This window comes from Giraffa tippelskirchi, chromosome X (assembly GCF_054371585.1).
Source record: "Giraffa tippelskirchi isolate mGirTip1 chromosome X, T2T-mGirTip1v1.2.pri, whole genome shotgun sequence".
Lineage (NCBI taxonomy): Eukaryota > Metazoa > Chordata > Mammalia > Artiodactyla > Giraffidae > Giraffa > Giraffa tippelskirchi.
Window position 1 is genome coordinate 3,980,075 of NC_137289.1, and position 13,748 is coordinate 3,993,822.

Consider the following 13,748-nt stretch of genomic DNA (forward strand, 5'->3'; position numbering starts at 1 on the left):
TCTTTGTCTTACTGATTTATACTCATCCTGTAAGCTTTAGGTTGGATGTGGCTTCTTCAGGAAGATTTTCTCTGGCATCTTCCACCTCCAGACTCATGGCTGCCCTGTAGCAGAAAGTTCTACATGCTCTGCTGCTATCTCTTGTCTCATGCCTCCCCCACCAAGCTAGGCCCAAAGTTCCAAACAGGTAGGGCCCTTCTTGAGTCCCATGGCCAGAGTGGAAGCAGTGACACTCCCAGGTTGGCAAACATTGCACTCCACCAGCACCCCTCCCCTATGCCCAGTGAGTCCCGGGACTCTGGGGTGCTGGCATCCACCAGCCCACCCACTGTGCTCCTGTGATTAAGTGTAACCAGCATGATACGAATATTACCCAGCCTCTAGAGCCTCTATTTTTACAGCACATAAAGCCCAGTGAAACTGAATCCATCACGCAGTTTGAGCTCTTCAGAGAAATTGTTGAAAGCCACTGTTAACTGGAGCTGCTAGGCTTGTGATTCATGAAAACAACTTTTGTCTATTTAAAAAAAATCTAAAAGGGCACAAATATTTTGTCTATTCTTTAGGCTTTCGGTCTGCCTATCACTCTCCACAGAGGAACCCTGGGAAAACCATTCTGAAGCCCACATCGCCTCTCCCAAGTCCGCCTGCCCTGTGGGGACCTTTGACAGCTGTTCCGAGTGCACCATCTGTGGCAGGGGAACATCTGCTCTGGGGTGTGGTTTGAGAATGGCAGGGTACCCCTGTGTTCGCCAGAATCTCAGCAGAGTCGTGATGCCCACCCCCAAGCTTTTCCAGAGTGTGTATGATGCACTCAGGGTTGGGAGAAGGGGCAACAAAGACTCCTATCTGCCATGAATAGAGTATTATGGGATGAAGTGTATCCCCTCTTGAAATCCTGACTTTCGGTACCTCAGAATGTGACTGTACTGAGAGGTAGGGTCTTTCAGTTCAGTTCAGTTCAGTTCAGTCACTCAGTCATGTCCAACACTTTGCGACCCCATGAATCGCAGCACGCCAGGCTTCCCTGTCCATCACCAATTCCCGGAGTCCACCCAAACCCATGTCCATCGAGTCGATGATGCCATCCAGCCATCTCATCCTCTGTCGTCTCCTTCTCCTCCTGCCCCCAATCCTTCCCAGCATTAGGGTCTTTTCCAATGAGTCAACTCTCCACATGAGGTGGCCAAAGTATTGGAGTTTCAGCCTCAACATCAGTCCTTCCAATGAACACCCAGGACTGATCTCCTTTAGGATGGACTGGTTGGATCTTCTTGCAGTGCAAGGGAATCTCAAGAGTCTTCTCCAACGCCACAGTTCAAAAGCATCAATTCTTCAGTGCTCAGCTTTCTTCACCGTCCAACTTTAAAGAGGTCATTAAGGTTAAATGAGGTCAATAGGGTGGTCCCTGATCGAATATGACGGGTGACCTTATAAGAAGAGGAAATTAAGATACAGACATGAACAGAGGGGAGACCATGTGAAGACACGGGAAGAAGATGGCCATCTACAGGCCAAGGCAAGAGGCTTCAGGAGCAACCGACTTTGCTAAACCTTTGATCTCAGACTTCCAGCCTCTAGAACTGGGAGACGATATATTTCTGTTATTTAAGCTATCAAGTCTATGGGACTTTGTTACAGCACCCTGAGCAAACTAGTACAAGGAGCCTGAGTTATGACTGGAGAATAAAATCACTCAACCCATTTTTTTTTAATTGAACACTGAGTGTGAGCCAAGCACTGAGCTGAGTTCTGGTGAAGAAGTGATGAGAGCAAAAGTTATCCATGGTCCCTGCCCTTGTAGAATTAACAGTTAGGTAGAAAGAGGTGGAGGGGTGGGTGCTGGGAGGATGAACAGTCAACAAGAACACAAAAGCAAAGTGATCACCAGAGGAGAACAGCAGTGCAGTACAATTGGCCAGGGGTGGGACAATCTGGACAGACCTGGGTTCACATGATGAGGTCAGCACTTCTCTCAGAGGCCTTGGTCAAATGGCATCTTTTTGGTCCTTGCTTCTCCCAGACATCACAGGTTTCTTGGGAGGATCGTCTCAGTTAATGCTTCTACAGGGCCTAGCATACACTAAGTGCTCAATAAGGGCTGGTTATGATCATTTCCAAGCCCAGTTTGTGACCCCTCTCCACTGTCCTTCAGTGCCTTCATTCTGTGAGATCTCAAGCCAGCTGCTCTAAGGGTGTGGCCGTGGTACAGGAGGGGCCTGGGGAAAGGGGGAAGCTTGCGTGTGTTAGTTTCCTTGTGTGGGCTAGGCTGGGACCCTTAGTGGCTCCCTAGAGTGCTAGTTTCTAACAAATGGAGCTTGAAGTTCCAAACCTATGTCTAGAACATGACCCCATCTGTGTGCTGGAGTCTGCCTGAGGAGTCTTCATTTGACTGCCCAGCATCTTCAGAAGGTTGGCATCACTCAGTAAGTCAGCTTGGGATAAGAAAAGAACCTAAGGCCTCTGGCTGTCATTCTTGGCATTGGGCCTCCACATTCAATCCTCAAAGGAGGCCATGAATGTCACTGCCATTGTCTCATCACTGCTATGGCTTTTTGTATTAAAGGATGGATTACTTTCCTTATGGGGGACAGGCACAACTTTCGCCAAAAACTTCCCTTGGCCCCATCTCACTCCAGACAAACAGCTGGCAGTGTTCCAGGCTAAGATCATGCTTCCTCCAAGGGGAGGATAAACTGTCAGTGCCCACTGAATAGTCTCAGACTCCTGCCACCTTCAGAACTCAGGATGCTGAGCCAGGGCAAAAGCTGAGGATTGCATCTCACCTATGTAGAGCTCCAAAAAATTTCTCCCTCCCGCCCCTCCCCCAGCTCTGAAACCAAGCAGAACATCTTTTCTAGAAAAGGCCACCTCGATGAGTAACCAGGGATCAGGCGACAGGGAAGTTGTTAACATGATTTGTGGCAGACCTTACTAACCTCCTCCCACAGGGATGGGTCGGCAGATCATCTTACACATAGGGGACCAGCTCTAGGACCCAGGACCTCTCGGCTTCCTGCTTTTAAACTGGTTCGGGCTGTTTCCTTATCTACAGTCTGACTCCTGGAAAAACAAGTTTGGCCCACAACCTTCCATATCCCAAGGAAGTTAGAGTCAGCAATGATCCAAGATGGGTGAGGAGAGAACACAAATGAATGCCATTTGCTCTTTATTATTATTCATTATCTTCTGGTACAGAAAGAGACGAAACTTAACAGCTAAACTCAACAATTAGAGAGAAAGAAATCAGAAGTACAATTGTTTGTTACCCCAGGCTCCAGTGAAATCCTGACATATGAGTGAATGTACAGATTTGCCAGCCGACATGGGTCAACGCGCTAATTATGAGCACAGTTTAAAGTGATACCAAAATGAATCCATTTCATAGTAATCACATCTAGAAGCTCTGTTGCACATATCAGGGTTTCCACTGTTACAGAGTCACAATCACAGAGTGAAACAGCAGGTGTGTTCAAGCCTGGGAAAGTGGCATCCTTACAGGGAGACAGACGGGGAGGCGTAAAAAGCTATGGGACTTGTCCCCATCTTGAATATCTGTGTTAATGCTCTGGCTGGGGGCGGGCTGGGGCAGGCACTGGGCGCCAGTCACATAGCTCAGGACAGTGGGACAACTGTTGAGGCACTGAGCCTGAGGGGGTGGGCTGCGCTGTTTGGATCTCTTTGTCAGGGAAATTCTTGCTCAAATGAGCCTCACCACCCACAGGCTGGGAAAGGGAAAGCTTGCTACTTTTGAATATTTGGGGGTGAATGATGGGAGTGGCCGGACTGATAGCGAAATATCTGCTTTACAGACTATTGAGCATGATACACAGTTATATCACTTTAAATTGCAACTTAGTTCACAAACTATTTTATTCACAGAGCAAATACAGAAGGAGAATGAAATGCTGCCATACCCAGCACGCACACAGTAGAGACAGAACAGAGGTCATCATGTACATGAAGAGCCTGACATACGAGAACTGCTGAAGGCACAGTGAAGGGATCCATCATATCGTGAGCCTTTTATTGGGAAAAGGGACTCGTTTTAAACTAGATCCCTCTTACACATATGAACCTGAAAATTGACTCAAGGGAGGAATATTGGGAATATTTCTACAGAGGAAGAATCGCAGATACCATGCATTATCTAGAGTTGTGATTTTTTTTTCCTACATTTTGAATTAGTGGGCTTTGAATTAATGGGCTTTTACCACAGTTGCAGGCAGTTTGATTACAGTACTTTTAAATTAGCTAATAATACTGATTAGTATGACTTGAGTTCAGTTGGGAGGATGTGCTTGTTTCTGAATTGGTGCAATCCTGAGATGGAGCTGTGTTCCTTGTCATGCTGAAAAGCAGCCTAGACAGCAGCTTGGCTACCCAGCTCTCCATCTTGGCCTTGAACGTGAGGGCACACACATGACATAGCACACACACGCACACTCCTAGAAAGACAGAGCACAGGTGAATAAGAGAATTTCTCTTAGTAATCTCTCTGTGTCTATCTCTCTTGGACAAAGGAACAATCTAGAGGCAGTGTTGTTTTTAGTTCTTCTTGTGTGATGCCATTTGGTTGTGAAAAGATCAACCCCCAGCCAGAGAGGAACCATCTGGCTCCAACTCCTTAGCAGAAAGATGCTTTTGTATCCCAGATCGGTCATCTTCAGGCTAGCAGAAAGACACAGTCCAACAGATTGGGCAGGTTCCTATTTTCCGAAGCACCCAAAGGAATTCACACTAATGGCAGTGGGATTCGCAAGTTGAAGAGGAGGCCCCTGGCCTCTGGGTAAGACGGCACAGTGCCGCGTGTCCGTCAGCCAGGGCACAAGGCAGCTGTCCTGGGGCCACACACACTTCTGCTTGTGCTTTCGTTTTGGGAGTAGCAGGGGAGGGACAAGATAGTGATGTTTGTTTCAAAAAGTCTTAAAAAGATTTTGGTTGAAAACACGCGAAAGTCACATTCCATGGAATTTGTTAAAGCCTTTTTGTTTTTAAATGAAAAATATCTAAATAACCAGCCCACCATACCCCAAAATCAACAGTCACACATCTTTCCGCCAAAAAGAAAAAGAAAAACCAAAAAGGCCCAGGAGTGCTCAGATTTCCTTCCGTTGTTGACATCCACAGAACAGGAGCTGAGGTTGGGGGCACTGCTCCAAAAGAGTGTGTGAGTCGGGGATCTCACAGGAGGGAGGCCCACAGGATAGAGCTGCTTCATCCTCTTCCAAAAGCTTTAGTGAAGGAGGGCAGAAGGTGGCAACTCTGAAGGGCTCGCTCCAGCAGCTCATCTCAGCTTTCCTGACTCAGGGTCCTGTCCTCAGGCTGCCTAGCCCTAGGAAGCGACATTCCTCCCCTAAGACCGGAACCCTCCTGGTACAAATATAGCCACACGCCAGCTATTGTTTCAGATAAGCATGTGAGAAAAGGCAACGTGCACATGTGTATACACACATACACACACACACACCCCAAGTCCAAAAGCAACAAAAATGTGGCTATCGCAGATTGAGCATTGTATCAAATCGACATCCATACAAAGACAGAGTTGGAAAAGATATGTACAGGGCGTTCTTAAAGCCAAATGTGCACCGCAAGGGAGTTATGACCATGGTGTACTGTACATACAGTCTTTTTGTCTAAGATAAGCCGTGAGAAATGTCCCGGGGACCACGGGACCCCATGTGGAAGAATGCTGCGAAGGCCAGGAACCGGAGAGCTTGGCGCCTACAGGACGCAAGCTGGTCTCCGCCCCAGGCTGGGCTCCCGGGCATCACTCCGGCTCCCACCTCAAACTGGCTGCAAACAGTGAGCAGCTCGGCAGGAAAGGGCTTGACAGGGGCCAATGGGAGCAGGCACTCCCCGGCGTCCTCCCTCTGGCTCAAGTCCATGGGGCCCACTCCTGGCTCTCTGCCCAGTGGGGAGGAGACACAGAGGGCTAAGTGTCCTCTCCCATGCTCCTGGCTGACACGCAGGCACGGCCCCCGAGAAAACGCGGGGACAGCAGGGATAGGCCCCGGAGCCTCACGCTGCCCTGGGTCCTCCAACATGGCTGAAGAGGATAGATCCCAGCATCCCTCATGGACAAAGCAGGGGCAGTGTACACCCAAAATGCCTTTGGAAGGAAGGGAAAGAGTGCAATGCTGGAGGCCAGAAGGAGGAAAAGAGGGAGGAAGGAAAGGTGGGATGCCACCTGGTCAGCACCTCTGGCATCAGGGAGCTCTCGGGGTGGGGTGGGTGGGGAGAGAGAGGGGAGGAACGGTCTAACTGGCAGGAGACTGACTCCCCAGGTTGAGACTTGACTTCACAGTCCTACGAAGACCTCTGCTAAAACGGGTGCCTCATGATCTACATATGTCTAGAAGAATCTTCCTAAGGGCAAACTGCACTGAGCTTTCTGGTGTCTCAAGCACTGCACAGGCATTAGCTCAATCAGCCTCCAGCAGGCTTGTGAGATAGGGGAATGATGGAAAACCTGGGCCACAGGGTTGAGTTGGCCAAGCTGGTGGCCTCGCTGGGGTAAAAAGACAAGCCTCCTTGCTTGAAGCATGTTCCTAGGTGAGTGCCCAGGACCGGAGGGGCCTCCAGAAGTTATCTGTGGCCTCTAGGCAGGGCCACATTCAAAGAATGAGGCATAAGGCCTGCCTTGGAGAGCTGTTTAGACAGAGAGAAGCTTATCTTCTCAGTGGGTTTTAAACTGCTGTGGTTGCCAATAGACCCTGGCTGTGCACTCTTTTGGGCCCCACAAAAATTTGCTACATTTTTTAAAGCACCACAGAGGAAAAACGGCTTGGTGCTGAGGCCAGGAGGATGAAGACGGACGGGTGGGGAGGCAGTGTTGACAGTGTCTTTTGCATGGTCACTGACACTTAAAGGGCAGGTCACCTCTGCCCCACTGCTGTCCAAAGCCTCACTGAAATGGAGAGGTGGACAGCTCCTGGGCCATAGAAAAGGGTTGCTAAAAATGGACCAGCACCTGGCAATGACAGAGCATATCCCAGACAGGCCCTCAAACCCAGGTCACGGGCTTCCCCATCTCCCCCAAAAAGAAATTTCTAAAAAGGGACACTTTCAGATCTTCTCCCCAGGTGGGCACCATCATTAAGAAGAAATCAGCCATCTGAAATTCAAGTTCATCTCAACACACCTACTCCCAAAAAAGGGTAGTTGCCTAAAAGTTTAAGGCCAGAAAGCACAATGCTGAGGAAACCGAGTTTGTGGGTTTAATCATCCAACGGGCCAAGCTCACAAGGAGAAAACTTCAGCTTTCTACCCCAGCCTGTGGCCCAACCGTTCATAGGCCACAGGGTCCACAGGCAGGGTTAGCGGTATCTGTTCTCCCAAGGGCATGATATGGCTCAGACCAATAGGGAGCGGCTTTTAGCACAGCTGAAAGAGAGCCTGGAGAGTCAAGTTCTGAGGGAGGCCAAGCACAGTAGGACCAGAGCTCCCCTCCAGATGACCACGTCCCCAATGTGGAGGGGGTAGCTTGGCCAGCCAGGCCCCAGCCCTCATCCTTCACACAGGCTGTCCTCCTCTCAGGTGGCTCCAGACATTCCTTTGAACCTGGTCGGGAGTGTGGGGTGGGTATCGGGGGGTGTCACCCATCTGTGAAACTGATCTCCCTTGAACCCCTATCAGTGGCCCGGGTGGTATCATTTTGTTGTCTTGTGTTCATTATGTTACTACTACTGTTTTTGTTCTGTCCTTGTCCTTGTCCAATGTGAGTGAGGACAGAGAGCACGGGGCTAAGTTAGGGAAAAGGGCGCTGAGGGCTGGCTTCTCTCCCTCAACTCTGCAGTGAGGCTTCGGACAAACAGGTCTCCGGCCAGCTGCAGGGTCCCAGGGCTCGAGCCTGGGGCCACAGTCAACTGCATGGGGTGATTCCTTTGGCATAAGAGAAGTCAGTCCCTGACAGGAGGACCAGATGGCAGGGATGTGGGCGCTTCTGGAAGAGCTGGGCTCTCTGGCCCGTGGCTCTCGCCAGGGGGTTTCCATGCATGCGTGATCCCTACCCGCCTCCACCTGTCTCTGACAACTGACTTCCTACAGATCCACGGTGAGGAAATTATTTGGCAACGAGGAGGCTAAGGCTGTTTTGTGGTGGCACAGTCTTTAAAAAGTTAAAAAGGAAACAGGAGGCCCCTGAACGAGGCGTTCACATGGGACAAGACACGCATCCCACTACTTGTCTGAGCCAGGGTTGGCCGCCACGATCTCCTCATACTTCGGGGGTGGGTCACTGTAAGACACGCTCGCCTCCTCGCTGCTGCTCTCCTGGGGAGCGGTCACCTCCTCGTAGGACGGGGGAGGGGTGGCGCTGGACAGTCTGGAGAGAGATAGCTCGGGAAGGTAGAGGGTGCTCTCGAGCCGGACGGTGGTTCTGCCCCCCCGACTGGGCCCCAGCACCACCTGTGGGTGGCTCCCTGTCTCCCGATGCCCGGAGGCCTCCCCCTGGCTGTGCACCGTGCCCCGGTACACCATGACCCGGGGGAGACTGTGCCCTGCGCGACTCGCTAGGTACCGGTTCTGAGCATATGAGGGGTGATGACGGGTGGCTTTCTGCAGCTGGCACCTCCAGATGATGAACAAGGCGATGACGATCAGCAACGCCACACCCAGAAGGGGCACCACCACGTACATGGCATCTGAGCTCTGTGCAGGGTCTCGGACTGAGTAGACTGCATTCGGGTACCCCTTCCAGAACTCCATCTGCAAAAGAAGGGCAAAGGGTGGCTGACACTCACACGTAAGCAGTCTGACTTCGGCAGGTCGGGATCATGTTCCACAGGGTCTGTGCCTGCCCCCACCCTGACTGGCCTCTGAGAGCCACTGATGAGGCTGTGGAATGCCCTGAGGATCAAGAACATGGCCATGAATCTGGCAGATGGGGCTCTAAGGACAGGTGAGCTGTTCTTATAGGGCCCCAGCGGCCCTGTCCTGGACTGGGCTGGCTTCCCTTCATTGCTTCTGATCCATCTGAGATCCCAGGGCGGGCTCGGCTTATTCCTGAGGCTAGCTGTCCTCCCAGCACCCAGCCCCAGGGCGGTACGTGCCGTTTTCTCCTTGTCCTCGAAAACCTCCTTGACCTCCTCGTAGCTGCAGACCTCTTCCATGCACTCCCGCTCGATGGTGCCCTGGCGCAGCTCCTCCAGGAACTCATTGGCACGAGGGAAGCGTTTCAGGACCGAATGGGCATTCTTGGCCTCCAGAAACACTGAGGAGAAAGTTGTGCTGACGGCTGGAGGGTGGAGGGGCCCAGAGGCTCCTGCCCACCAGACTCAGCTTGGGCACAGAGGCTCAAGGATGGAGGGAAGCAAGGCAGAGCCAGCAGGTAGGACACCCTCCCGGACATGTACAACAGATGGGAGGGCTGACTTTCTCTGATATCATGCTGTATCTGCCAACAAGACTCTGGAGGACAATGGGGCCCTCGTAAGAAGGAAGTGTGTGTTGCATGAGAACCTTGCACATGACACATCTTGAACGTTATAGTCACCGGTGAATACGTCCCCAGTATCTTCTGCCTCACCTCCAAAAGAGAAAATCAGAGCCTTTATCATAAGGATGCATTTCCCTGTGAGGCTGATGTTGGCATCCCCCACCTGAATGGCCACCTGGGCTGTTGGATGGCCTGGTATCAAGAGTCTTGCCCTAGACGGTCTAGTACAAACCCTGCTGCAGGAGATCCAGAGACTGGACACATATGAATCTGAGAGGGACTCTGGGAAGAGGGGTAGCAGGCTTGAGATGGAGAATCTAGGTCTTTGGAAACTGGGCACAGATGGCCTCTAGCCAAAATGTCACGGAGTGGGAGCCATATCCTCTTATTCCCAAGGGGAACCCCCAGTTCCAGCTGAGCTGACTGGCACCCCCAGAAACCTGAGCTGAGACTTTGGAAGATGAAAGAAGAGGTGACATCTGCTCCTAGTGTGCCCCTAGAGTTGGGGTTTCTTAGTCCTCATGTCAAGCAGGCCTTCTTGGTCCCAGGCAGGCATCCCTCCCTAAACCTCCATGGCCTGCCATGTTAGCTTCTCTCCGAGTGGCCTGGGTAGGCGCACCTCTCCAGGGGAGTCTGTGCTCCAGAAGGGAGCCAAAGAGTTGAGAGTGGAAAGATGAGACCCAGACAATTGGACAGCAGCCACGGGAACACCCTCAGTACGATGAAAGCTGGAAAGGCCTTGAAAGGTAGGCTAGCACTTTTCCATGAGCCCTAGGCACGGCCCTTCCCCACTTGGCCAGGGCCCAGACAAACTCACCTGCCATGGCTCTCCGTCAGATTCAGTGTGTCACTCACCTGGCAAAGGAGGAAAGCAGAGTCATGGTGAAATCACACCCCCAAACCTACAGGGCACCCTCTCGGCCCTGGGATGTGACCCCGCTCACACTGGCCTGAGCAAAGGTCACAGCAGCTTCTCATGGTGCACATCACCCTCTGTGCAGCCTCTCCCAGCCCTATCACTCTCATCCTTGTCCAAGCTCTCCTCTGGAGCTCCCCGAAGCGCAGCAGAGCCCACAGCAAACCTTCCAGCTATTTCCCCCAAGAACATAGTCTGAGAGTCTAGACCTAAGGCTTGACATTTTCTTTAAAAAAAAAAAGAAAAAAGAAAAACTCCTACAGTCTGAGGTTCTGCCTTCCTCACTCGACTCGATGAACGTCTGCACTTGTGACTTGGAAAACACCCCAGAGAAAAGAGGGGCACTTAAGGAAGGTCCAGCAAGTCAACAGTGACAGAGACAGGACCTGTTTGGGGAACAAAGCTTGCTCACAATGGCAAGTTGCACATACCTCTAATGACAAGCATGGTCCCTGAAACTAGGCAGTGCGTGTTTAAGAAGTGGGCACTGGCAACGCTTCCCACAGCCACAACAACCATCTCCAAAGTCACAGCCCAAGCCCAGAGGACCTGCTGTGTTCCTCTTCACCAGACAGGCTGGCAAGGATCTCCGAAACAGAGTCATCTCTCCTCTCTGTGCATTAAACAACACAGCAGCAAAGGACCTAGACATGGATGGACATGCTCAAAACAGCCGCTGTCTAGATGAGACTGTTCATTCTAATCGGAGCTATTAGCCGAAAGCGCAGGAATTATCCAGCCAGTATGTAAACCATGGCGGCAGCACACTGCCCCTACTCACAATGTACACTCCCACTCACACGCATATTCCAGAGCACTGGCCAAGCTGTCCACATCTGGGAGCAATTACCCCACGGCTCCCCTCCCCAAGCAGAAGCTCTGGTTTTATGACTAACTGGATGTTAGACACAACGGTGTCACCCATGGGGCTACCCTTTTTGCCTAGGCTGCCAGGAAGTTCAGTGTTAACATTAACCATAAAGTACAGGCTCTCTGGAAGTCTAGCTATTAAACACATGTGCTTTCTCCCCTGTGACATGGAATCCACTTTTCTCCTTATGTTTTCAATCTTATGTATATTTAAAATATATCCTCTAATCCTTTTGGCAAACAGGTAGAATGTGAATCATAAATGCAATGAAAACCGAAGGAAAAAGAGCAAAGCTAACATCCATCTATAGAAACACCATGTGGAGGGTCTCTTGTGCACCCCACAACAATCCCACCCAAAACTCTTAACATGGGAATTTGTCCACAGACGGGCCTGCCATGGTGAGAAAAGTTGACCCTTGGTGTTTAGAAGAGAGAAGATGGAATATTATCTCAAAATCCCGCTTCCATTCTGCATCTCTGAGGTTCCCCTAAGGCCACTGCCAGTCATGTGTCTAGGGTGTGGGTGTGGCGTGCCTAACAGCAAGGTTTTTGATTGAAGAAAAATGGAGCTGTTGTGTCAGGAATTGAAAAGAATGAGTAAAGGCTTACTAATAAGTGACGACAGAAAAATACATGTCTCATTGCTTATCAATGAGAACTGCAGTGTTGTTTTGTACGTTTTTCTTCTGTGCAGAAATTACGTAACAGCTTCTAGATAGCTATGCCTTGTCCCAAGAGTGTGGGTGTGCGTGGTGGACGCACACCCACAGGTTATCAAAGGCCGACTAGGTTAGCTTGACACCTGCGTAAGTCATTAGTTCATTTTTAAGCTTCAGACAAACCAGTAACTCTCCCAAACAGCTCCCGGGCATGGCCCACTCCATTAACAATTCCGTGACCGCCCTCACTGCTGCTGCCTGAGGCCTCCTCCCCCTCCTTCCCCAAAATTTAGCGCCTGCTTCTTCCCTATAAATACACCATCAATAGGCCGTTACTATGGCAACAGTGAGGAAGCGCGAGGGCTTCACGACAGAGAATGCTGCGGCAGTCACGCACGTATATGTCCCTCCTGCCCCTGGTGGATACTCTAAGGCTGACTGTAGGCCGGAGGAATTTTTAACCCACTCCCCACAGGAACTCAGCTGAATCCTGAAGGCCTGGAAAGGAAGGAAGGCAGGGACCCGCCACCACAAAGACCTTCCTTAACCCCTCCCCGGACCGCAGCTGCCCCATCCCAGCACTCTGGGACGTCGGCTCTAAAGTCCCTCGCATGGGGACCGGCAGCCACAGGGGCACCCAGTGTCCCAAAGGTGGCCTCAAAAACACTTCTCCAAATCCCAGCCCTCCTCATTGCCCTCACTCAGAACTGATCACCAGGAAACCCTTCTGTGATCCCCAAATCTCATGACTCATCAACCCACCCGGTGACACGGAACTCCCAAATGACCCTCCAACTCAAACTCTGGGCCCTCCTCGTCCCCTCTCCACTCATGCCAGCCCTGAAGGTGCCTGTCCTCGCCCACCATCGCCCGCCACCAGTGCCCGCCACCGGCGCGCTGCCCAAGAACTCCTGCTTCTGGCCCAGCAGCTGGGTCGGCTGCAGAATCCCTGGCGCCTTGGCCCGGCCAGGCCTCCAGATTCTCCCCCCACAGTGCCCAGCGCCCGGCTCAGGGGTCCTGGACGCGGAACCGTGCCCTCGGGGCCGGGGCGCCCAACCCCAGCGGCCTCACCGTTCTCCGGGCCCAGGAGGCGGCCGCCCTGTTTGTGCACGCAGCCCGCCACCTCGCTGCGGCGCCTCTTCCAGCAGGGCCCCTGTCCCCGCCCACCTGCTCCCCGTCGGCCAAGCCCCCCGGCCCGGCCCCGCCGTCTCCTCCCACCCTTCCTCCCCGCCCCGCTACCCCCGGGCGCCCCCGGGCTCAGCCCGGCCCGGGCCGAAGTGCGCCTGGAGCTCCCCGCCCCTCGCAGCCGGATTCCCAGGCCCTACCCATTACCTCTGTACCCCCCTGGCCCTGCTCTCCTCTGGGGGCTCCGCTGCTGCCCGCCCGCCCCCCACTCCCTGCTGCGCCAGGTCTGGCCTCGAGCCCCGCGCCTGGCGCGCCACCCTCGAGCGCCACGACCCCTCGCCCCGAGCGCCAGGCCGCGATCGTCGCGTCGCACCGCGCGCGGGGCCGCCAGGCCGAGGAGAGGAGAAGGGGTGGGGGGCGACGCGAGCGGGCTGAGGGGGTAGGGCGGGCGGGCGAGCTGGGCCGGAGGGGCGGCGGCGCGCACCGAGCACCGCGCGCCCGCGCCCCACTCCGCCGGCGCCGCCCCTGCCCCCGCCCGTGCCGCCAGGGGGCGGGGCCTGGTCGGCGGGCCCGGGGCGCCCCCGCGACCCTCGGCCGGAGGCCCTGGCCCCGGCGTACCCCCGGGCGCCAGCCTGCGGAAGCCCCGCGCCGCCTCAGGCTAGGGCGGCCGCACCCAAAGCCGGCGCGCCAGGTGGCCCCGCGCAGCCCAACCCCCTAAGTGTCCCCAGTTCTG

The 13,748-nt window shown here is 53.2% G+C and overlaps 1 protein-coding gene across 4 annotated transcripts; it reads right to left on the reverse strand.

Annotated features, from left to right (window-relative positions):
* Positions 1-3,152: 3,152 nt before the first annotated feature.
* On the reverse strand, positions 3,153-13,548 carry PRRG3 (proline rich and Gla domain 3). 4 transcript variants are annotated; one of them, XM_081567529.1, is made up of 5 exons: positions 13,223-13,544; positions 10,790-11,002; positions 10,260-10,297; positions 9,057-9,217; positions 3,153-8,712 (listed from the first exon to the last, which is right to left on the reverse strand). In XM_081567529.1, exons 3-5 carry the CDS (start codon positions 10,264-10,266, stop codon positions 8,185-8,187), a joined length of 696 nt encoding a protein of 231 aa, XP_081423655.1. In that variant the 5' UTR covers positions 10,267-10,297; positions 10,790-11,002; positions 13,223-13,544; the 3' UTR covers positions 3,153-8,184. The 4 variants fall into 4 exon arrangements, with proteins under 4 accessions (XP_081423655.1, XP_081423654.1, XP_081423653.1 ...); XM_081567528.1 differs by lacking the exon at positions 10,790-11,002 and having other exon boundaries at positions 13,223-13,548; XM_081567527.1 differs by lacking the exon at positions 10,790-11,002 and having other exon boundaries at positions 12,962-13,547.
* Positions 13,549-13,748: the final 200 nt, after the last annotated feature.

Excerpts from the sequence above, each read along its gene's own strand:
- PRRG3 (XM_081567528.1), bottom strand. Across the intron at positions 8,713-9,056 it reads TCGAGGACAAGGAGAAAACG|ATGGAGTTCTGGAAGGGGTA; the intron begins GCACGTACCGCC and ends CTTCTTTTGCAG.